We start from the raw sequence: 24,748 nt of genomic DNA, 5'->3' as shown, positions 1-24,748 counted from the left end.
CATAATGCATCACATTTGACAACTTTTGGATTTCTTTGGGTCATAAGTCTCCAAGTACTAGCAAAAGTCTGGTAAGAATCTGACAAAGCATCAAGAACAATCTGCATAAGGGAACTGTTAGAAATGATTTTGCCTACATAAATAAGTTGCTCATTGATATCCTTGACACGAACAAGGAAAGTGTCCATCTCATCTTCCTTATGCATAATCTTCCACTCCATCTCTTTACGCAGCAATGCAATTTTAGCCTCATTGCGACTTGCATAAAGACTAGCCAGAATATCCCAAGCTTGTTTTGCAGATTTTTCTAAATGAATATGAGGAGTAATAGTGCACTTCATAGACAACGCAATCAAAGCATGAGCCTGTGCATCTTTTACATCCCAACGAGCTTGCTCAGCCGTAGGCAAAATAGCTATGGAAACAGCAACCCTGCTACCAAAATCTGCAACATCCTCAACATCGCCTACATCCTCGGAATCAGGACGTACATCAATGCCTTGCACAATATTCCAGACACCCTTTGACATAAGGACATGTTCACCATGTAAGCCCACATAGGGTAATTGACCCCATCCAATCTATCCTCAGCAACAAACATCTTGAACACATATGTGTTGTTGTCAGCCATGGCAAATGCTGCACTTGATATGAAAAAAGAGGAGAAACAAAGCGGGAACAATACGTGCTACATAGCACAAACCATAGAAGACTATAAGGGACCTATTATTCAAAAAAGGCACTGACAAAAATTTTGCACAAAATGACGAAATAGCCTACGCAGTACTGCTTGTAGTGGAAATGGAGGCTGAAATGAGCCCGAAGTATTTGTCGACCTACTGACGCTCGCCAAAGCTCACAAAAATTGGAGAAAGTGAGTGGGTGTGTGTTGGAGTTGTTGGCGACTAAGCCTGGGAGGACGCAACCTGCTCTAATACCAATTTTTGGAATTAGGGTTGCAAGAAAACACACACATCTTGGAGAAGAGCAAGGAAGCTCAAGGCACACAACAAAGAGTATTTTACTTAGTGTGCAATGGAAAGATAGATAAGCCTAGAGTGATGGGCGTATATACAATGCACGGGGAAAAAAACCTCCAAGTGTGTTCAAACACATCACTACCACATGCATATGGTAATATTGTAATCAAAAGCACATAAACCTGTCTAAGACCAATCTGTCTCAATCCAAGATGCACAATGGGCATACACAAATGCCAAAACTGTGGCAACCAAGCTCACTCCCACACGAGTGGCTCTCTGGACAACTCCATCTGTCCGAAACACATGTATACTTATGAACCCGTCACTTGTGAGTTGTAATAAGATCAATCTACATCCGCATATGCATACATAGAAAATCGCACACAATCTTGTTGAAACTACTCTCTGGAGAAAAGTCTACTCAATGACAATGCGTACAAACCACATCCAAATGTGTAACAATCCAAAAGTCACATACCAAATCATCACTTGCACACACAAATGCAAGGTAAATTCTCTCTCAAATAGCACCACAATGTGACATACATAGCCAGAGATGCAAACCGCATAATGCTTTGCAATGTAGGATTCCAAAACTACCAAGCTGGAGATTGTTGTAGATTGCTGCAAAAATTTCAAAGCTCATAATTTTAGAATTCTGGTATGACCATGTGTCAAAACCGAGGTTAGACTCCTAGATCATATGTATCTGACTCCATATACCGGAGATATGCAAAAAACACTGTTTCGGGAGATGAAAACAACAAAAACGAGCTGCAACACTTCTTGCTCCTGCTTCTTTTCTGCAAAAATTAGCAGTGGCTTGTTGCACAAGCTCCATACAAGATGAATACACATGCCTAAGCTTAGATCTACAGTATGGGCTCCTCTTGCACTGCAATCTACGTGCACACAATGCCGACGTAGAAGCTTCTATGTACACTAGCAAAATCACTCGCAAACCATAATGTGCACACAAGCTTGGCCTCAACTCTGATACCAATTCAAAGAGTGCGTGTGTGTGCGATGCGGTGCGGGAGATGAGAAGCATGTTGTGTGGGTGGAGCAAGCCTCCAAGATATGAGGAGCTCCTTATTCTTTGGTATATAAAGAATAAGGTTAGTGTGGTTAGTAGGCGGCCGGACATCGAACGTCTGGCCTTGGGCAAGGCACAACGCCTTCACCCCAACATATACAACCTATAAAAGAGGATAGATGCTCACGTTCAATCTTTCAAATCTTTACTAAGTACCTTGGAATTGTAAAGATCTCTTCTTCAAAGATGGAGGCAACCTCTAGAAGAAATTGTATATCAAAAGGTAAGGACCTATGTCTTTGTTTGCTCTCTCTCTCTCTCTCTCTCTCTCTCTCTCTCTCTCTCTCTCTCTCTCTCTCTCTCCAAGAAGACATAGGACATTTAAGGTAATCAAATACTTGAGAAGAACACATACTTAGGGAGCATGTTAGAGATTGTGTATGCAAAGTGCACTTGTCAAAATTCACGTCGTTGACGAGTTGCCTATCAAAGATCTTGTCTCTTAGAGTCATTACACTCTAAAAGCACATGTCATCGTCTCATTTTGAGATGGTTGCTCCTCCTTTGGACAAGGTTCTAGGTTTCTAGGGACTTGTACACTCTTGGATTCATGCAACCTCTCATCCTCTTCCTCTTGGCATCCATATATGTGTACGCATGTCCAACACAAGTGTGGGCAACATGCATGTAAGCACCCAATCATTACAATTGAGTTCTATATGCAATGCACATGCATATCAATGGGAGCATGAATGACACGACATATTGCTCCAACAACCTCCGAATCAAAATCTGATGCTTTCCCTTATAGATTTAAGGTCGAATGCAGTGCAAGTCTAAAGCATCTATGGCCCTTTTCTTCTTGCACTCTGTACTTCTAGCTACTTGGCATGCATGCCAGTAGAAAGACATAGTATGTTGCTCCAACAACCTCTATATCAACATGTGAAGTCGAGTGCAAGTCTAAAGGAATACCTCAGCTATAATTCAAATGGGCATGTGACATGGATGAAGGGCCCTTAATAGTCGTGTCGTAGATATTTTCATGAAAGTAATCTCAGGCACTCGTGATTACTTTTGCCTCATGGCAATTTTGCACGTCAAAAGTCGGGGAGGGAGCCTATAGTTCATGAAGTTGTGCATGAGTGAGGTGGTTAGGGCACATGCCTTTGAGTGCTTAGGTTGTGGGTTCAATTCTTGCACGAGGGAGGGGGGGAAAAGTAATTTCAGGTGCGATACTACTAGCAAGGCCCATTTCCAAAATTGGTCGAGCCTACTAGGGACATACTCGCTTATAGGGACATACTCGCTCCACTTTAAAGAAAATCCAATATCCTCAAAGATACCCTTGTTATAAGATTCCCTCTCCCCTGGCCTCTATCGCCTACGGCCCTGCACTCTCTGCTCATTACGGTAGCACGCCCAGCTGGTTGGCAAACTTTGCCTGCAGCCTCGCGGCATTCTTCAAATCAGGCCGAGATTGCCAATCTGCCCCAAATCGTGAAAGAGAGAGAGAGAGAGAGAGAGCGAGAGAGCGAGAGACTCCTACGATAGCCGCTCACCACACACTTGTAGACACGGCTGCAGTCTCATAATTGCACGAGCGACCAAGGCAACCTGAGAGAAACCTCTGCTGCCTCTTGGTTGGAGGGAGAGAGAGAGAGAGAGAGAGAGAGTTGCTTGAGAGAGACTTTGATGGTTGGCTCCTCTTGAGAGAGACATGCCAACTCCCAGTTTAGCAAAAGTGGACTACAATGCTGCACCGTTAATTTTACTCATCTCCAGAGTTTGCAAGAGGGAAAGTGGGATAAAAATATCTCAATAGATTCGTACTAATAAGGATTTTTTGAAATCGTGGCCACATACTAGCAAGGCCTAAAAGTGACACGCATAGAGAAATATCTTTTGATTGACAATTTTCCCATACCCTCCTGTGACGCCCCAGTTTCTGGGCGCGTCGGGGAGGGGGCCCGGCGGGGATTCATACCCGCGCGCAGCCGAGGGAACTTCTTTCTTCAAGGGGCCCGGCGGGGATTCATACCCGCACGCGGCCGAGGGGACTTCTACCTTCAAGGGGCCCGGCGGGGATTTATACCCGCACGCGGCCGAGGGACGAGGTGTTGCTTCAAGGGGTCCTGGCGCGGACGGCACCGGCTCAGGAGGGCCCGGCTCGGACGGGACCGGCTCGGGTCAAGTTGCCTTCTCGGGGGCCCGGCTCGAACGGGACCGGCTCGGGCGTGGTTGCGTTCCATGGGTCGACGGCCGTTTGCGTTTCGCGGGTCTTCGCGGGTCTCGCGTCTCGGGTCCCTAGCCCCACGTAGCCTCAGGCTCCGCCGCACCGCCGACGGGTCATAGCGTGCCCCGGGGAACCTTGCGTGGAGTCCCCACGGTGCGCGAGTGCGTGGAGTGAGGCTAACGTGCCTAGGTGGGGGGTCCCCTCCCATGGCCGGTCTTCGGGAGGCTCATACCCCTTATACCTCCTTCCATATGCATTTAACACACAAATTTCAGGAGAAGCAATTTCGAGATCAGAGGTTCCCTTGACAAGAATCCTATGCGCCGTGCGGCCGAATTGAACAGAGAGCGAATTTAAAGAAACGGGATAGTTTGCGCGAACAGAGCACAGCAGCAATGGAAGTTCTCAGCTCTTGTGTTATGGTGGACGACAGCGGCCGCATTCGCCTGCTCAATCCCTCTGAATTTTCCAGAAGCCGTGAAATTGCACAGGCTTGCGCCTCCTTTCGACACAAAGATCCTCCATTTTCATCAGTGCATTTTGAGAGAGAGAGAGAGAGAGAGAGAGAGAGAGAGAGAGAGAGCTGCTTAGAAGTAGCCATTTTCTTATGGTTAATGGCTCTTAGTTATGGTCAGTATGGTCTCTTGGGGAGGAAAGCTGTAACAGGGGTGAGGTATGATACAATCATTGGAATTATGCTGAGGGAGCATGGGTCGCACAATGGAAATGATTTTAAACCGAGGGACTGTGGGAGTCATCCAATGTATCTCCACATAAGCCTTTGCAGTACGGCATCGAGGTCCTCCACAGTGAAATGGGTGGAGGAGGGACTCATACAATCCCTAATAACGAATGTCTTGGACCCGTTGCTGTATGTGAAGCCCGTATAATGATCTCCCTTTATGCCTGGGCATCTCAGCCTCCATAAGTGCATACCTTTGTCAGCAAGGGTGCCTCGTGAGATGCCATTCCTGGCAGAAGGATAGTTTGTACAAGATGCAAAGAAATCTGTCATCTGGTTGGAGGGCATGCTTGGTGATTTGCTCCTCAAAAGTGTCTTTTTGAGTCGACAAATGCTTATCAAATACAAAATGGGACATCTCTGGTTTGTATAGTAGATAACATTGGAAAGAAGATCTAGACCCCTCTGGAAATAGGCAGTGAAAACACTCTCAGATCTCATACCAATGACATATAGTGCTCCTCCGCCTGCGATGCCTGTACAGTGCTCAGATGGCACTCCTTTGTATCTGCTATCTTTATTTCTAACTGCTGTGAGGAGGTGCATATGTGGCCCATATATGATATACGTCTTAACCCATGTGATAGATGTGTATTAATATATCTTTGCGGATAGGAAAGTTCTGAGCAGCTTGATAAAGGTATTTATCTTTTTTTTTCATGGTGTTGTATAAAATTTTTGGAGGCTTATGGTCAAAATTTTCCATTTCACTAGCATACCTTTTTTGACGCCTGCAAAAACCTTGTTTTTTTTTCTTGTATTATAGTTCTATGTGGTGCTTGCAGGGAGCTTTTGGCTGTTAGTTCTCCTTAACTTGTGACTAAATCTTTTAGCTTTGAGCGAAAGGCTGATTTTTTCTCGTATAGTTGTGCATCATGTATAGTGGCTCACGTATTTTGCTTGAATCTAGTGCCCATGTGGCACATGCATCTGATTTGTTTATACAATGGCATGAGAGCACCAGAATTGGTGACAAGATACATTGGCCCTATCTGAAGATTTAGATAGTTCACTCTGGGAGGGATTTAAGCCTCAAAATTGATAAAAATGTAAACGTGACATTTGAGATGTTGTGAAAGTCTAGCCTGTGTTCAGTTTTCTGTGTTCAGCGCAAATGAAAAGCCTCCCAAATAGGCTGATGATTCTGGAATGGTGTGGGAGGTCTCTCTAATCAAGGAGATGCCACACAGTCGTGCGCTAATGGCTTAGGAATAGAGAATGTATCTTGAAAATTTCACGTTTCTACTTTCAATAGAGAAAGTTAAATTACATGTATGTTGTTTTGTGCAGACGTCGAAGCAGATTCTTGACCAACTTGGTGAGGAAGCTCAGAAGGTGGAAAGTGCAAAGCAAGAAGCCATAGATTTGTGACATTCAGTAGCACTGGAGATTGCATCCCGACCACAAAGACTGAAAGCTCAGAGGGAAGAGATTGCTCGCTTGCAGGAGGAGCTCGATGTTAGTATCTTTCATGACTGTTGTATTTACTGTGGAATGCATGCTTGCTAAGGCATGTGGCATTACACAAGATGTTGATATGGGTAAAAGATTTCATGATGATATTGTTAGTGAAAGGTTGTTAAAAGAAACGTTGTGCTTGGCACTACCTTGCTCAACATGTATGCTAGATGTGGTGCACTTCATTAAGCACAAAAGTGCTTGAGGAGCTCCCTGTCTGGAAGGTTGTCTCTTGGAATGCACTGATATGGGTTACAAATCAAATAGAGAGAGAGAGGCAATTATGATTAAGAGACATACAGACTATGATTGAGAAGACACTAACAGAATTGGGAGATGCGGAAACGATTTAAATAACACAGACAACGTAGAACAAAAGAGGTACTTGATTTATGATAGCAGTCATAGAAGATTACAAGCTTCACAGAGATGAACTACGAGGGTAAGGCTTGACTAATGAGTGCTCTATAGGTAAGAAGCTATTAGCTCTGGAGTGGTGATCAAGGTCGCCGTTTTCATTTGAGACCTCCTTCCTTTATAGTAAAGGAGCCAGGATAGCTTCCAGCATATGCAAGTGCGGATTGCTTTTAGCATGCGGGTATCTTTACAGGTGTTGCCTAGAGGGCTTTCGGCATATGTGAGTGCAGGTTACTCTAGTACACTTATCTTGACAGGTGTCCACGAGAAGACTTTGGTGCATATATTTTACAAAAGTAAGGTATATCTTACGTCACTGCTAAGTGCTATGTGACATCTTTGCTTAGGTTGCCTTGACGCGAGATAGCAAATTAGCAATATTATTTTTACAACCAAGGACATATTCATAAGTTACATCAAAATGACTCAGCTTGTAGGTCCATCTATATATACGAGCATTTCCCACTTTTCTTGCATTCTTTTCTTGGAGGAACTTATCAAAATGCTAAGTCACTCCTTAGTGTGAAAGGGATCCCCAGTAGAAGTAATCGGAATGATAACACATCATTCACACCAGTTAGTAGTTCTCGTTGAATTGAATGATACCGCTGCTCAGCATCTTTGAATCTTCCAGAAGCCCATCTACAAATGATAGGAGTATCATTTACTTGTTCACACAATATACCTCCCCATGCTTCTTCGGATACGTCTGAATATACAATCAAAAGATTATTGGTAAGAATTTGTGAGGAAGGTAGTTTTTGCCAGATCTCCTTTATCTATACACGGTGATAGACAAATTCTTAGACAAAAAAAAATCTTTACTCCTTTCTAATTGCTTGAATGGGAGTAAATCCTTCGCAAGATGAGAGTATTGTGGTGCTATCCATTGTAGACATCCGACAAAGGATTAAACCTGTTTGCGATCTTGCAGTTGATTCGGAAAATCCAATAATTTCTTCAAAACATGGTTTTGCATTTGTATGCAGCCAGAGGAGATTTCCACCCCCAAAAAAGTAGTGTGTGGTTGACAAAGCTCCATTTTGTTTAGATTAAGTACTAATCCAGTGGTTTGGAGCTTTTGCAAAAACCTGTTAAGATGCTTGATATGGTTGTCAATGTCCTTAGAGTAGACAAGAATATCATCAATGTACAGTATTAAGAATTCTCTGCAATCTGAAAATAAAACCTCAATGCGTTCTTGACAGAGTGATGGGACTGGCTTTAGTCCTATGGACAATACAGTTTATTCAAACATTCCTTGTGGGACTACAAAACTGGTTTTGTAGCGATCAGCAGGTCGTATTTTAAATTGCCAGAACCTGCTCTTTAGATCAAACTTTGAGAATACCTTACTATCCTTGATTCTGTAAAGTAGATCATCCTTCAATGGTAAAAAAAATTGCCTTGCGTCAAGTCAATCATTAATTGGTTTATAATTAATCACTAGCCGCTTCTACCCTCGTTTCTTTTCTGAGTGATTATTCACATAGAAAGCCTGACATGCAAAAGCATTGTTAGAGGGAACTATTACACCATTTTCAAGCAGCTGATCAATCTTTTCTTTGTATAGCTTCGAGTCTTCTAAAGACATTCTAGGATGAGTAGCCTTTAATCTTGCTTGCTGTGGGTTGCTAGGGAGTGATACCCAATATTCTTCTTTCTCCCAGAAAGCTAAAGGATTTTCACTGGTTTGTTTGGCTAGCTGAGTGTCAATTGATTGTAGCTCATTGTGGTGTTTCAACTTGTCTGTCTCAAACCGTGCTAGAAAAAGCTTATTCTTTTGTGGATTAGGGAGTGTGGGAATTACCCCCCAAACAAAAGAGCTTCACGAGCTTTAGTAAGCACGGTGTAGGATCGGTCATCTAGCCGAAATCGGATAGAGATTAGGGTTTACTGTGTAGGGTGTGATTTGAGATATAATATAAGCTCCGATTGTAAGATCAGTATTGGGATTGAGATGAAGATAAAGAGTGACCTGCAATTTAGTATATCCCAAAGCCATTTTGTATATTACAATCTTAGTAATTCGCCCACGGGCATAAGAAACAATGATTCCGTGAGTTGTCAGGGAGTGAGACCCAATATCCTTCTTTCTCCCAGAAAGCTAAAGGATTTTCACTGGATTGTTTGGCTAGCTGAGTGGCAATTGATTGTAGCTCATTGTGGTGTTTCAACTTTTTTGCCTCAAACCATGCTAGAAAAAGCTCATTCTTTTGTGGATTAAGGAGTGTGGGAATTACCCCCCAAAGTAAAAGAGCTCCACGAGCTTTAGTAAGCACGGTATAAGATCGGTCATCTAGCCGAAATCGGATAGAGAGATTAGGGTTCACTGTGTAGGATGTGATTTGAGATATAATATCAGCTCCGATTGTAAGATTAGTATTGGGATTGGGATGAAGATAAAGAGTGACCTGTAATTTAGCATTTTCCAAAGCCATTTTGCATATTACAATCTTAGAAATTCGCCACGAGTATTATTGGCATAAGAAACAGTGATATTGTAAGGAAGATCTTTGACCAAACGCTGAGGAACTAGAGCTTTGTTAATGTATGAAACAACAGACCCTGAATCCCATAGTGCATCAAGTCGAAAAGATTGCTCATATGGAAATTTGATCCAAGTTTCAAAATAGAAAGCACGATTATACTTGGGATAAAAGTTGATCATACTGCAATTATTTATAGGCCGAGTAGGGACCCAGTTGGTAGGGGCTTCATTAGTAATTTCTGTCATAGCAACTACATCAGACAGATGATTAGCAATCCCATGAACATGATCAATCTTAGTCTCAAGGATAGCTAACTGATTTTCAACAAAACGAATTTGTTGCTGCAATTGATCACATTTGATATGTATCTCCTGTATAGACTTTAGAATAGTATGATCATTTTTACTGCAAATTTGAATATACTCGCAAGCTTCGTTTAGAGGATGATCTCGAGAAGTAGAAGCTTCAGGTATATCCGTGTCTAGTTGTATTGATGATGGATTCTTTTGATATCTTTCCTGATGTCTACTTGTTTCTTTGTTGGCAAAGAAATAGGTAGAATCAGGTTTCCTTTTCTGATTCATCATCCTGCGCCATTCTTCTCTTTGAGGTATAGCAGGAGCTTCTTCAACCATATCCCTAAAAAGGGGTAGTGACTGAAACTTTTGTTGTTCTTTTCGGGACAGGTAAAGCTTAAGAGGAGGATATTTGTTTCTCTATTCTTCTAGCTCTTCTGATGAACTCGAACTCGACTTTGGACTAGAGGATTAAACCCTTCTTTGCTTAGGAAAGGAGAAAGGTTTTCTTACCATATTATGTAGTCGAGGTTCGCTGTTGTCAGAAAAGTTAGTCTCGTTAGAAGTGTCTGAGGTAGAAGAACTTTCAGGGGTAGATTCTTCATCAGCATCAAAATCAAAATATTATGCAATAAAAAAGTCCTTTTGCAGGGTATTGCAATAGATTACCTCATATTCGTATCTATCTTTCATGACAGCATTTCCAAACTTCTTTGATCTTTTTGAGCATTCAAGTACGACATGGCCAGGCTTGTTACAGATGTAGCATCTAAATTGCCTTCGCACTCTTTGCTCAATTTTCTTTTCTTGTGAACAACCTTGAATTTTTTTTCAAATTTGTTTCGGCGGGCTTTGACCTTACAACTGCATTCTTTGGAGGTTCTGCATCTAAATGCTTTAGCTTTCGTCTCTTTTTCACAGAAACTAGTATTAAATCCCTTTACCTGCTTTATTTCTTTTCTGATCGTTATTCTATCACACTCCAAGTCTGTAACTTCATCTATAAAAGAATTTATTTGTGTTAGAGAAAGGTTTTCATCTACATGTAAACTAGCTGCTTTAATCCTTTCTTTAATCAAGTTAGAAAAAGGCCCAGGAAAAGAATTCACATAATACTGTTTATACTTTGCTTTGAAATATCCACCAGAAAAATGATACATGAGTTGTGTCATGTGCTGTTTATATTTTTTAACCTGGGGTAAGTCACAGAGTTTGCTTCTGAAAAAAGCTTTTTTGTTGCGTTCCTATATCTTGTTAGTAGATCCCAAAAATTGCATAACAAGGGCTGCAAAAAATAGAGAAATCCCATTATCAAAGTTTTCTCGTCCTTCGGGCTCACCTTGCATGATGTAGGCTTTACTGTCCGGACTGAGGTCATTCCACCCGGCTCTTAGCATTCCCTGAAAACCTGCAATAATCATAGACACAGATTATCTCTGTGTCAGATCCTTATAATTGATTCCATAATGAGCTCAGTTGTAGATGAATTCGAAAACCTTCCAGATCTGTTCTTGAGAAAGACCATGAATGTCGAGTGTTGTCATATCCCCGATCTTTGTTACTCCTTTTAAATTCGAGGAGTTTTGACGAAGGTGATTCCACTTTGACTTCTCTTGTTTCCATTTTGATAAGATTCATTACCCAATCTTCTTCATAAGAATGAATCATAATTTCGGAACTGATTACTGACTCATCATCAGAGGAAACCTTTAGGATATGAAATATTTGTGGTAGCAGCACATCTAGTTCATCTAGTTCCTCTTCCTCATGCAGCACGCATGCATCATCTTTAAAAACTGTCCAGTCACTATCCTCTAGTAGGGTAGTTCTAACAACTTCACCTTGTTGTTGTCGTTGCTCCCAAGTTTGGACTTGAGGATTAATTCCCAATCTAACATTAGGATTAAACCCATCTTCCAAATCCTCTGTTGCAAATGGTGACATATCTGCAGGAAATTGGGTTACTGAATCAATAGCGGGTTCATGCAAAACGGTTGAAAACATCCTTGGGAAAGCTTGGTCATTAGATTGATTATCATACTGAATCACCTGCACAGGCTCTGCTTCTTTACCCTCTTTCTTATCTTTCATTTCTTGATAGAATACCCCCCGGGGAAAAAGAGGTGAAGACTGAGTAAGCAGGGAAAGTTTGTTAAGTACTTGGTACTGCAAAGCAGCAAGCTCTTTCAGAGCATTAGTGTGCCAATTCGCAGAAGACTCCAAAGGTTGTAACCGCGTAATTGGAGAAGGCACGATATATGGCATACAATGAGATAAATCTTTATCATTGATATCCTTATGATTCAAGACCTCAATTCCATTAGCAACATAAGCTAAATCCTACTTAAATTGGTATCAGAGCTTTGTTATAGTTGCTTTAAGTGCTTTATTACAGTAAGTGGTAATTGTTGAAAGCTGATTAATGAGTACCTTCATATAGTGAAATTGGAAGCCCATAGCTCTTTAAGTCGCCGTCGCTAGGCTTGGTGCCGCTCAGACACAGACACTGTTAGCTCTTTACATCTTCCAATCAAGTTTACTAGGAAGTGCTTAGCACCCTAGTACTCTAATAGCGCTCAACAACACCTAACTGTGTGAAGCCTTAACCTCTGTCATTATGGCTATGATCATTTCTTGCTTTAAGAAGTTACTTTCTGATCATATCGAATTCGACGAAGCTAATCCCTCTGGAAAATGGAGCCTCCCAAAGGTATCTTCTGCGCAAATCTATAAGCATTGTTAGGTGTTTGTCCTTTCAACCAACCTGCTGTATCATGAAACACATGGGAAACTTACTGTCAGAGACAGTGAGACGGATAATCATATTATCCATCTCTTTGAAGAGTTTTCTGACTTTATGCAAAAAGCTTTGAAGAAAGGTCATGAGTTTATGCATATAGGATATATAGCCATAGGCATAATCCCCTTGTTTCACAAAGGCTTGAATGTGTCATGCATTGGAGCATTATTGGACACTATGCATAAAAATTTGGCAGACCAAACTATTAATGTCTTGCAAGGAAGCCTTTCAAACGTACCTATCTATATAGAATGCTTTCCTAACTTCCCTTGTAGTCTCACTGACAAATACTTCGATGAGATTGTCTCTTTGCTAATCAATATCCATGGTTTAGATCTCAAATATAGTTCAGATCACCTGCAAGTCGCATATCGCATGATCATTAGAACTGTGAACACATGTTTACCTTCTGTATACAATTCTGGGTACTTACAAGAGGATGCTTCTCTTGTCAAGGGACAAAATATTGTCATGAAGGTTGACGAGACCACTCAGGGTACCTTACCTGAAACGATCACTTGGCAAGAAGTCCAATTCCCTCATGAATGGCAGTTGGACATTTCTAAGACCCTTCTAAATGAAGTGACTGCACTAACTCTTTTGCAAATGCAAAGGCTAGGTTCTACAGACCAGTATAAGATACTTGGTCGATCAGAGTCCAAGAAGTAGTTGGAATCTGTATTGTCTAATTCCCAGTACTATACCTCTACATCGAGCTCTGTTGAATCGACTTCATCTGTTAGATCACATCCATCTCTGACCTATCTTCATCCAGAAAGTTACAAGGATTTAGAAGGTTTATTCCGATGTAAATTATGCAACCACATCATGGCTTCTGCTTATGTTGCTAATGGAATTGCGGTCTTGAATCATAAGGATATCAATGATAAAGATTTGTCTCATTGTATGTCATATATCGTGCCTTCTCCAAATACGTGGTTACAACCTTTGGAGTCTTCTGCGAATTGACACACTAATGCTCTGAAAGAGCTTACTGCTTTACAGTACCAGGTACTTAACAAACTTTCCCTGCTTACTTAGTCTTCACCTCTTTTTCCCCGGGGGGTATTCTATCAAGAAATGAAAGATAAGAAAGAGGGTAAAGAAGCAAAGCTCGTGCAAGTAATTGAGTATGATAATCAATCTAGTGACCAAACTTTTCGAAGGATGTTTTCAACCGTTTCGCATGAACCCACTATTGAATCAGTAACCCAGTTTTCTACAAATATGTCACCATTTGCAACAGAGGATTTAGAAGATGGGTTTAATCCTAATGTTAGATGGGGAATTAATGCTCAAGTCCAAACTTGGGAGCAACGACAACAATAAGGTAAAGCTGTTAGAACTACCCTACTAGAGGATAGTGACTGGACAGTTTTTAAAGATGATGCATGCATGCTGTATGAGGAAGAGGAACTAGATGTGCTGCTACCATAAATATTTCCAAACTAGATGGGGAATTAATGCTCAAGTCCAAACTTGGGAGCAACGACAACAATAAGGTAAAGCTGTTAGAACTACCCTACTAGAGGATAGTGACTGGACAGTTTTTAAAGATGATGCATGCATGCTGTATGAGGAAGAGGAACTAGATGTGCTGCTACCATAAATATTTCCTATCCTAGAGGTTTCCTCTGATGATGAGTCAGTAATCAGTTTCGAGATTATGCTTCATTCTTATGAAGAAGATTGGGTAATGAATCTTATCAAAATGGAAACAGGAGGAGTCAAAGTGGAATCACCTTCGTCAAACTCCTCGAATTTAAAAGGAGTAACAAAGATCGGGGATATGACAACATTCGACATTGATGGTCTTTCTCAAGAACAGATCTGGAAGGTTTTCGAATTTATCTACAACTAAGCCCATTATGGAATCAACTATAAGGATCTGACACAGAGACAATCTGTGTCTATGATTATTGCAGGTTTTCAGGGAATGCTGAGAGCCTGGTGGGATGACCTTAGTCTGGACAATAAAGCCTATATCATGCAAGGTGGTCCTGAAGGACGAGAAAACTTTGATAATGTGATTTCTCTATTTTTTGCAGCCCTTGTTATGCAGTTTTTGGGATCTACTAACAAGATGTTGGAACGCAACAAAGAAGCTTTTTCAGAAGCAAACTCTGTGACTTAACCCAGGTTAAGAAATATCAACAGCACATGACACAACTCATGTATGATTTTCCTGGTGGATATTCAAAGCAGAGTATAAACAGTATTATGTGAATTCTTTTCTTGGGCCTTTCTCTAACTTGATTAAGGAAAGGATTAAAACAGCAGGTTTGCATGTAGATGAAAACTTTTCTTTAGCATAAATAAATTCTTCATAGATGAAGTTACAGACTTGGAGTGTGCTAGAATAAGAGTCAGAAAGGAAATAAAGCAGATAAAGAGATTTAATATCAGTTTCTGTGAAAAAGAGACGAAAGCTAAGGCATTTGGATGCAGAACCTCTAAAGAATGCAGTTGTAAGGTCAAAGCCCGCCGAAACAAATTTGGAAAAAGATTCAAGGTTATTCGCAAGAAAAGAAAATTGAGTAAAGAAGAGTGAAGGCAAGTTATATGCTATATCTGTAACAAGCCTGGCCATATCGCACCAAAATGCCCAAAAAGATCATTGGAAATGCTATCCTGAAAGATAGATATGAATATGAGGTAATCTATTGCAATACCCTGCAAAAGGACTTCCCTATTGCAAAATATATTGATTTTGATGCTGATGAGGAATCTACTTTTGAAAGTTTTTCTATCTTAAAGACTTCTGACAAGCCTAACTTTTCTGATGACAATGAACCTCGACTACATAATATGGTAAGAAAACCTTTCTCCTTTCCTAAGCAAAGAAGGGTTCAATCCTCTAGTCCAGAGTCAAGTTCGAGTTCATCAGAAGAGCTAAAAGAATGGAGAAACAAATATCCTCCTCTTAAGCTTTACCTGTCCCGAAAAGATCAACAAAAGTTTGAGCCACTACCCCTTTTTAGGGATATGGTTGAAGAAGCCCCTGCTATAGCTCAAAGAGAAGAATGATGCAGGATGATGAATCAGAAAATGGAACCTGATTCTAGCCATTTCTTTGCCAACAAAGAAACAAGTAGACATCAGGAAAGATATCAACAGAATCCATCATCAATACAACTAAACACAGATATACATGAAGCTTCTACTTCTCGAGATCATCCTCTAAAAGAAGCTTGTGAGTATATTCAAATTTGCAATAAAAATCATCAGGCTATTCTAAAGGCTATACAGGAGATACATATCAAGTGTGATCAATTGCAGCAAGAGATTCGTTTTGTTGAAAATCAGTTAGCTACCCTTGAGACTAAGATTGATCATGTTCATGGGATTGTTAATGATCTGTCTGATGTAATTGCTATGACAGAAATTGCTAATGAAGCCCCTACCAACGAGGTCCCTACTCTGCCTATAAATAATTGCAGTATCATCAATTTTGATCCCAAGTATAATCGTGCTTTCTATTCTGAAACTTGGATCAAATTTTTACATGAGCAGTCTTTTCGACTTGATGCACTATGGGATTCGGGGTCTGTTGTTTCATACACTAACAAAGCTCTGGTTCCTCAACGTTTGGTCAAAGATCTTGCTTACGGTATCACTGATTCTTATACCAATAATACTCGCGGACGAATCTCTAAGATTGTAATATGCAAAATGGCTTTGGGATATGCTGAATTGTAGGTCACTCTTTATCTTTATCCCAATCCCAATACTGATCTTACAATCGGAGCTGAAATTATATTTCAAATCACACCCTACATAGTGAACCAGGATCTCTATCCGATTTCGGCTAGATGATCGATCCTACATCGTGCTTACTAAAGCTCGTGGAGCTCTTTTGCTTGGGGGGGTAATTCCCACACTCCCTAATCCACAAAAGAATGAGCTTTTTCTAACATGGTTTGAGGCAGAAAAGTTGAAACACCACAATGAGCTACATACAATCAATTGCCACTCAGCTAGCCAAACAAACCAGTGAAAATCCTTTAGCTTTTTGGGAGAAAGAAGAATATTGGGTCTCACTCCTTGGCAACCCACGGTATCACTGTTTCTCATGCCAATAATACTCGTGGGCGAATTTGTAAGATTGTAATATGCAAAATGGCTTTGGGATACGCTAAATTATAGGTCAGTCTTTATTTTAATCACAATCCCAATACTGATCTTATAATCGGAGCTGATATTATATCTTAAATCACACCCTACACAGTGAACCCTAATCTCTCTATTCGATTTCGTTTAGATGACCGATCCTACATCGTGCTTACTAAAGCTCGTGGAGCTCTTTTGCTTTTTGGGAGAATTCCCACACTCCTTAATCCACAAAAGAATGAGCTTTTTTTAGCATGGTTTGAAGCAGAAAAGTTAAAACATCACAATGAGCTACAATCAATTGCCACTCAGTTAGCCAAACAAACCAATGAAAATCTTTTAACTTTCTGGGAGAAAGAAGAATATTGGGTCTCACTCCTTGGCAATTCACAATCAGCAGGATTGAAGTCTACTCATCCTGGAATGTCTTTAGAAGATTCGAAGCTATGCAAAGAAGAAATTGATCAGCTGCTTGAAAATGGTTTAATAGTTCTCTCTAACAATGCTTTTGCGTGTCAGGCTTTTTATGTGAATAATCACTCAGAAAAGAAACAAGGGAAGAAGCGGCTAGTGATTGATTATAAACCAATTAATGATTGGCTTGAAGCAAGGCGATTTCCTTTACCATTGAAGGATGATCTACTTCGCAGAATCAAGGATAGCAAGGTATTCTCAAAGTTTGATCTGAAGAGCGGGTTTTGGCAATTTAAAATACGACCTGGTGATCGCTATAAAACCAGTTTTGTAGTCCCACAAGGAATGTTTGAAAGGACTGTATTGCCCATGGGACTAAAGCCAGCCCCATCACTCTGTCAAGAACGCATAGAGGTTTTATTTTCAGATTGCAGGAAATTCTTCCTACTGTATATTGATGATATCCTTGTTTACTTTAAGGACATTGACAGCCATATCAAGCATCTTAACAGGTTTTTGCAAAAGCTCTAAACCACTGGATTAGTGCTTAGTCTAAAGAAAATGGAGCTTTGTCAACCACACACTACTTTTTTAGGGGTGGAAATCTCCTCTAGTTGCATACAAATACAAGACCATCTTTTGAAGAAATTATTGGATTTTCCGGATCAACTGCAAGATCGCAAACAGATTCAATCCTTTGTCGGATGTCTACAATGGATAGCACCACAATACCTTCATCTTGCAAAGGATTTACTCCCATCCAAACAATTAGAAAGGAGTAAAGATTTCTTTTGGTCTGAGAATTTGTCTATCACCGTGCATAAGATAAAGGAGATTTGCCAGAAACTACCTCCCTTACAAATTTCTACCAATAATCCTTTGATTGTATATTCAAACGCATCCGAAGAAGCATGGGAGGTATATTGTGTGAACAAGTAAATGATACCCCTATCATTTGTAGATGGACTTTTGAAAGATTCAAAGATGCTGAGCAGCGGTATCATTCAATTCAACGAGAACTGTTAGCTGGTGTGAATGCTGTGTTATCATTCCGATTATTTCTATTGGAGATCCCTTTCACACTAAGGAGTGACTTAAAGCATTTTGAATCTTGATAAGTTCCTCCAAGAAAAGAATGCAGGAAAAGTGGGAAATGCTCGCATATACAGATGGGTTTATTGAGTCATTTTGATGTGACTTATGAATATGTCCCTAGTTGTAAAAATAATATTGTTGATTTGCTATCTCGCGTCTCGGCAACCTAAGCAAGGATGTCACATAGCACTCAGCTGTCACGTAAGATATGCTTTACTTTTGTAAAATATTTGTACTAAAGTCTTTTAGTGGACACCTGTCAAGGTACACACATTAAAGTAACCCGCACTCACATATGCCGAAAGCCCTCTAGGCAACACCTGTAAAGATAGCCGCACTTGCGTATGCTGGAAGCTATCCTGGCTCCTTTACTATAAAGGAAGGAGGTCTCAAATAAAAACGACGACCTTGATTACCACTCCAGAGCTAATAGCTTCTTATCTATAGAGCACTCATTAGTCAAGCCTTATCCTGGTAGTTCATCTATGTGAAGCTCGTAATCTTCTATGAGTGCTATCATAAATCAAGTACCTCTACCTTGTCTGTGTTATTTAAATCGTTTCCGCATCTCCCAATTTTGTTAGTGTCTTCTCAATCGTAGTTTGTATGTCTCTTAATCATAATTGGTATATCTCATTGATATATCTAAATCCTGTACATATATATGTATATATATATGTGTATACATATACATATCTATATAGATATTCATCTATACTATACATGTATACATGTATACATATATACATGTATGTATATATATATATATATATATATATATATATACACGTAATCTTCTATGATTGCTATCATAAATCAAGTACCTCTTTTGTTCTACCTTGTCTTTGTTATTTAAATCGTTTCCGCATCTCCCAATTTTGTTAGTGTCTTCTCAATCATAGTTTGTATGTCTCTTAATCATAATTGGTATATCTAAATCCTGTACATATATATGTACATACATACATACATACACACACACATATATATATATATATATATATATATATATATATATATATACATACATATATATACATATATATATATATATATATATATATATACATACATATATATACATATATATATATATATATATATATATATACATATACATACATACATATATATATATATGTATGTATGTATGTATGTATATGTATATATATGTATATATATATATATATATATGTATGTATGTATATGTATATATATGTATATATATATATATGTATGTATATACATATATGTATGTATATATATGTATGTATATACATATATGTATGTATGTATATATATATATATATATAGATATGTATGTATGTATATATGTATGTATGTATATATATACATACATACATATATACATACATACATATCTATATATATATATATATATATATATATATATATATATATATATATATATATATATATATATATATATAGATGTATGTATGTATGTATATATACATATACATACATACATACATACATACATACATACATATATATATATATATATATATATATATATATATATATATATATATATATATATATATATATATATATATATATATATATATATATAATATAAATATATATATATATATATAAAATATATATATATAAGTGTGACCCCTCGTTCGGGGCGTCGCGGAAAAGGGGCCGCGCCGGCTCACCTGCGATGCAAACGGGACCTGCAGGCAAGCAAATTCATACACAAGAACGCAACTTGAAAACTGAACGCAAGAGGGACACGAGAGTGAGGGACGCGAACGAATGATCAATATCATAAGAAAGTGCCGAATACAAGGGATGCAAGTAATCACATGAAAACGGGGCTGGCAAGTTGGGGGAAGTGGCACACATATATATGTATGTATGTATGTATGTATGTACATATATATGTACAGGATTTAGATATACCAATGAGATATACCAATTATGATTAAGAGACATACAAACTATGATTGAGAAGACACTAACAAAATTTGGAGATGCGGAAACGATTTACACATCTATATAGATATTCATCTATACTATACATATATATATATATATATATATGTATATATATATATGTATATATATATATGTATATATATATATATATATATCTGTATATATATATATATATGTATATATATACATATATATATATAAAATATATATATATGTATATGTATATATATATATATATATATGTATATATATATATATATATATATATATATATATATATATGTATATATATATATATATATATATATATATATATATATATATATGTATATATATATATATATATATATATATATATATATATATATAGATATGTATATATGAGAGAGAGAGAGAGAGAGATGCATGAAAGAAGTTAATGTAGATAGTGTTGGAACTTGGCATGCGTGAGCCCCGGCCGGAGGCCTTACTATACCATTCGTAAGAGCGAGCGAGACCCTAGGCGGGTTGCACGAGCTAGTGTCAGTAGATTTTGCATGTTAATTTCTTGGCAAACCACAATCACCGCAAAAGCACTAGCACGCTTGTCCGTCAAACATTGGTATTTCCTTTATGGTTTGTCGAGTCGATAGTTTTAGGTCGAAAAATCAAGTTAAGATCACATTTTTGGCATGTACTCGTTGAAAAGTTTGGCACTTCATCACATTTTTCGTCTACATTCCACCCACAGTTATTTAGGAAGCATAGTTCTTTGCTAGTTATCCAAAAAGTAAAGGTGTGTCTATGAAATTCTGGTTGAAGTTGTTTCAGCGAGATCCCTAGAGGAGGTTCTTGAAGAGGATGGACCCGAGATTGTAGACAAAGTTGAAGACATAGAGCCAAAGCAAATTATTCTGCATCGCTTTTAGCGTGGCCCAAAGAAGCAAGCACTGCAGTCGTTTTTGAAGTTCAAATATTGTAGCACCCACGCAATACAGCGGGCCTATGAAGATTTTTTTGCAGATTCCCCGCAGTTGTTGGCGGACTCCATGGCATCCATGGAGCTCGGTACCAATACCTCACCTTGAAAAGGGGGGGATGTCACGAGCACATCTAACCTTCTGTGCATGTGGACAAGCTCTAATTTCTACTTCTAGGGTTTAGGACAGCCTAGCTAGTGGTTTGACACCCTTGTGAGCTTGTACGCAGGATGTCCATGTTTAGGCACTTTAGATTAGTTGCATACCCTTTGATTGCACATGAGCATAGCCAGTGTGTGCTACGAGTAGGCATTGGGGAGTGTTCCCATACAATTGCACTAGTACCCAGCCTAGGTAATTATCTGTATATGAATCACCTCTTGTGGCTGGAAAACGCTGAACTTAGGGCTGAAAAACGCTGAGTCTGTAGGTCTTTGAAAACTCTGGATTGGCTGAGTCTTGCATGCTGAAAAACGCCAGCTTGATGGGGCTCCAAGCGCCGATCTGATGCTGCTTGATGATGGAAATCTGTTGGCTTAGAAACGCTGGTCAAGGCTGCTGAGAACGCTGGTCATAAAGCTGAAAAACGTCAGGCCTTCAATGGTGAAAACGCCAGGGTTCTTGGAAGTTCTTGTTGAGAAGTTGCCTATTGAGCAATGCTCCTGCTGCCTCTTCTGCTATGGAATGCTAGCCTTGGTTTCCTTATATATTATCTTATGGAATTTGCCCTACCCAATTTCCCAACAAAAGTCACTTAATAAATAAGTGAAAAATGTCAAAAATAGGGAAAATATGTTTAATGCACTGGAAAATGATCCTGATGGATTCTGATGGTAATGCTGATGATCGTGCTGTGTGCAACCAGAGGATATGCATCTATTCTAAGTGCCTGGGCATGCACGGTCTACGAGTAGACTCACAAAAGTGCCAAATCACTTCCTATTCTAGACTGACTTGACTGAACTGAACCTTGGTTATGCTGTAGCTTGTCCACGGACACTTAGGGTTGGATGTGTCATGTGACAACGGGTGAAGCCGGACGTAAAAGTACTTTTCTTTTGTTTTTGGCTCTGTGTTTTGGTTTTCTCGTGCCCTTAAGATACTTTAGGGTGTGTATGTGTGTCTGTGTGTGCTGTGTCTATTGATGGGTGCATGGCTGTGGGTGCAGTTTGTTTTGAGAGCACTTTTGTTTTCGTTTGATTTTGTTTTTCCTGTTTTTCCCTGTTTGGCTTCAAGAATCTAGCACTAGTAACATATTGCTTGACCTTGAGGCTTGACCCTGATCTTAATCCCTGCACAGCATGCACGTCACATGCACACATATTCGGGGGCTCATCATAGATATTTCAACAGGTCATTGCATTCACTGTCCTTTATAAGAGTTAGAAGTGGTATAATTTTTATCTGGAGTGAACTAAGTGCTTTATGGGGACTAAACCCTAAACCCTAAACCAATAACCTTAAACCCTAAAAGACACCAATCTCACAGGAATGTGCATTTTAAATATCTTGTCAATTGCATAGCTGTTGATTGCTCTGAATGACTAGTCCCATCTGGAGATTTTGAATTGCCACATTCTCAGTGCTGATGATGCGATAATGTTTTCAACTGATAAAAAAATTGACGGGTTCTACAGAGATTGATTACAGAGTACGAATCTCTAGCAACTGTGAGGCGAGAACAAGAGCTTTTATTGGCGCAACTCACCTACACAAATGCCTCCACTTGAAAAAGGCTGGGGATGCTGTATGTGATAAGTGAGCTTCTGGCTATAAGGCATCAGAGGAGCGAAGATAAATTTTTCATGTTCTTCTGTGTGAACATGTTCAGGAAGGCTTTACCCAGCAGGAGGCTTTGAGTAGGCCCCTGACACAAGTACAAATCAACATGGTGGTTGTCTTGCACCGCACCCACCTGCGTGCCCTCAACCAGTGTACCTTGACCCAGCCAGAGCCCCTCGCCCAGCCAGCACAATGATGCACCGATGTCCGCACCCTGCCAGTGCCAACATTTGAATTCTTATCAGCCATGTACATCGCTCCTGAACTGAGTCTTTATGTAAATCCCAATGTAACATGAATTTAGCTCAACAAGCTTACATCCCCTTTTTGTTCAATTCCCTTTTCCTTTTCATTTGATGCGGTGCTCGAAATATATATGTTTTTTACAAAAACTTGGAAAACCTACACGGAAAGTTTGAGGAGGTGAGGTGTATTGAATGTTTTTATACATAAATTCCTCTAAATTTTGTAGGTTTCCTCACCGTCGAATTTTGAAATTAGTGGTAAATCTCAGAATTTATAGGCGGGATTGCACTCAGCCTAGGTTTTTTTCTAAAATTGATTTGATGTCAGCCTCCTTTCTACCCTGTCTTATGCTATAATCAAGCGAGGATTCTTTCCTAATCAATGCTTTTCTCCACTAGGGAGTGTTGCAGTGCTTGCTCATCTTGTGCTTTAAGCAAGCAAAGAGTGAATCATGTGGAAGATTGAACATTATGTAGGAAAGCACTGGTGTACGGTGTGGCACTATTTGTTAGCAGTGCCGAGGTAGGAGAAATGTCAGAAGTATTGGGATACATGGTAGTCTGGTCTGATCATACTTGTGATGCAAATAAGAGGAAGCTTTTGTTAGGCTTCTATAGAGTGTTGCTTCAAAACATTGCTCGTCAAGATGGCTGGACGCTACGGGAGTTCTACATGCATCTTTATATCTTCCTAATTGTTCGGGAAAGTGTGTCTCAGCTTACAATCGTGCCGCTTCAAAATTCAAAAATGCCGGGTGAGAGCAAGAGGAAAAGGAAAAACCCTGCCTAGATTTTGAGGAAAAGTTTTTTTTTAAAAAAAAAAGCTCAATATTTAAAAATTTTTGTGTGGAAGAGTCACCAAAAGGAGTTGTGTAAGGCTTTGAAAATCATTTTACCCGAACATTGTGTACAAGCAATGGCATACGCTTGTATCTACTAACGTAATATGGCGGAAGGGGGAGCCCTTTAACGTGTCGTAATCTGTGACCTGAAGGTTAAAGTCCAAAACTAAAAAAAGCCCCTTTGCACGCGAAAGAGGGAGAGGGGGAGAGAGAGAGAGGCCGCCTTCGGCGGCCGGCCCTACTAGTAGTGATTAATATGTTCATAGCATGGCATAAGATCATGTCTTCTCTACTCAGGAGAATTTCCCTAAGGTTATGCATAGGAATAAGAGAATATATATTTAACAAGCAAAAGACGACAATCAAGAGTATTGATTGTACATTTAGGTTTGCAAGCAAAAGATGACATTCAAGAGTATTGATTGTAGAGGTGAGAGCCACATGTAGGTTTGCAAGCATGATCTTTGATGCTAATAGAAAAATGTATAAATACTTATGTTTTGATTGTAAATGGCCAGCAAGCAAACTTCAAAGCCTCAAATGTGTAGATCACAAAACTGAAGCACTTGAAGGGGTTCGGTGTTGGGAGCAATAGCCTCACTTCCACCTTTGAAAGTCCTTCTACACTTTGCCTCTAGAGATTGTATGGGGTGTCATTCTAAAGCATCAACCTTAAGACCTTGATATATAGGTCCATTGCATGGTTGTGCTTATTCATGCACCACGATTAACTTTGTGTGCATGCATCGTGTATAAGGAAGTTGGCCTCTTAAGCACTTAGAAGTGGCCAGGATTTTAAGGGGGAAAAACTATGATCCATTCATAATGAAAATAGCATTGCATAAATATAATCTACTTGTCTTCTATACA

The 24,748-nt window shown here is 39.4% G+C and overlaps 1 protein-coding gene across 3 annotated transcripts; it reads left to right on the top strand.

The window, feature by feature from the left end:
- The first annotated feature begins 4,425 nt into the window (after positions 1–4,425).
- Positions 4,426–23,126, top strand: LOC147464892 (uncharacterized). Of its 3 annotated transcripts, XM_086517017.1 has the most exons (4): positions 4,426–4,746; positions 6,288–6,315; positions 6,376–6,455; positions 22,647–23,126. In XM_086517017.1, the coding sequence occupies exons 1-4, from the start codon at positions 4,651–4,653 to the stop codon at positions 22,737–22,739; spliced, it is 297 nt and encodes a 98-aa protein (XP_086373143.1). In that variant the 5' UTR covers positions 4,426–4,650; the 3' UTR covers positions 22,740–23,126. The 3 variants fall into 3 exon arrangements, 1 of the variants encoding a protein (XP_086373143.1); XR_015188735.1 differs by lacking the exon at positions 4,426–4,746 and adding an exon at positions 5,142–5,637 and having other exon boundaries at positions 6,288–6,455; XR_015188736.1 differs by lacking the exons at positions 4,426–4,746; positions 6,288–6,315; positions 6,376–6,455 and adding an exon at positions 5,142–5,637.
- The last annotated feature ends 1,622 nt before the right edge of the window (positions 23,127–24,748 follow it).

The sequence above is a fragment of the Adiantum capillus-veneris genome, chromosome 1, assembly GCF_014529385.1.
Source record: "Adiantum capillus-veneris isolate H3 chromosome 1, ASM1452938v2, whole genome shotgun sequence".
NCBI lineage: Eukaryota > Viridiplantae > Streptophyta > Polypodiopsida > Polypodiales > Pteridaceae > Adiantum > Adiantum capillus-veneris.
Note: the sequence above shows the minus strand (reverse complement) of the source record. Positions and strands in the feature narration are given on the sequence as shown.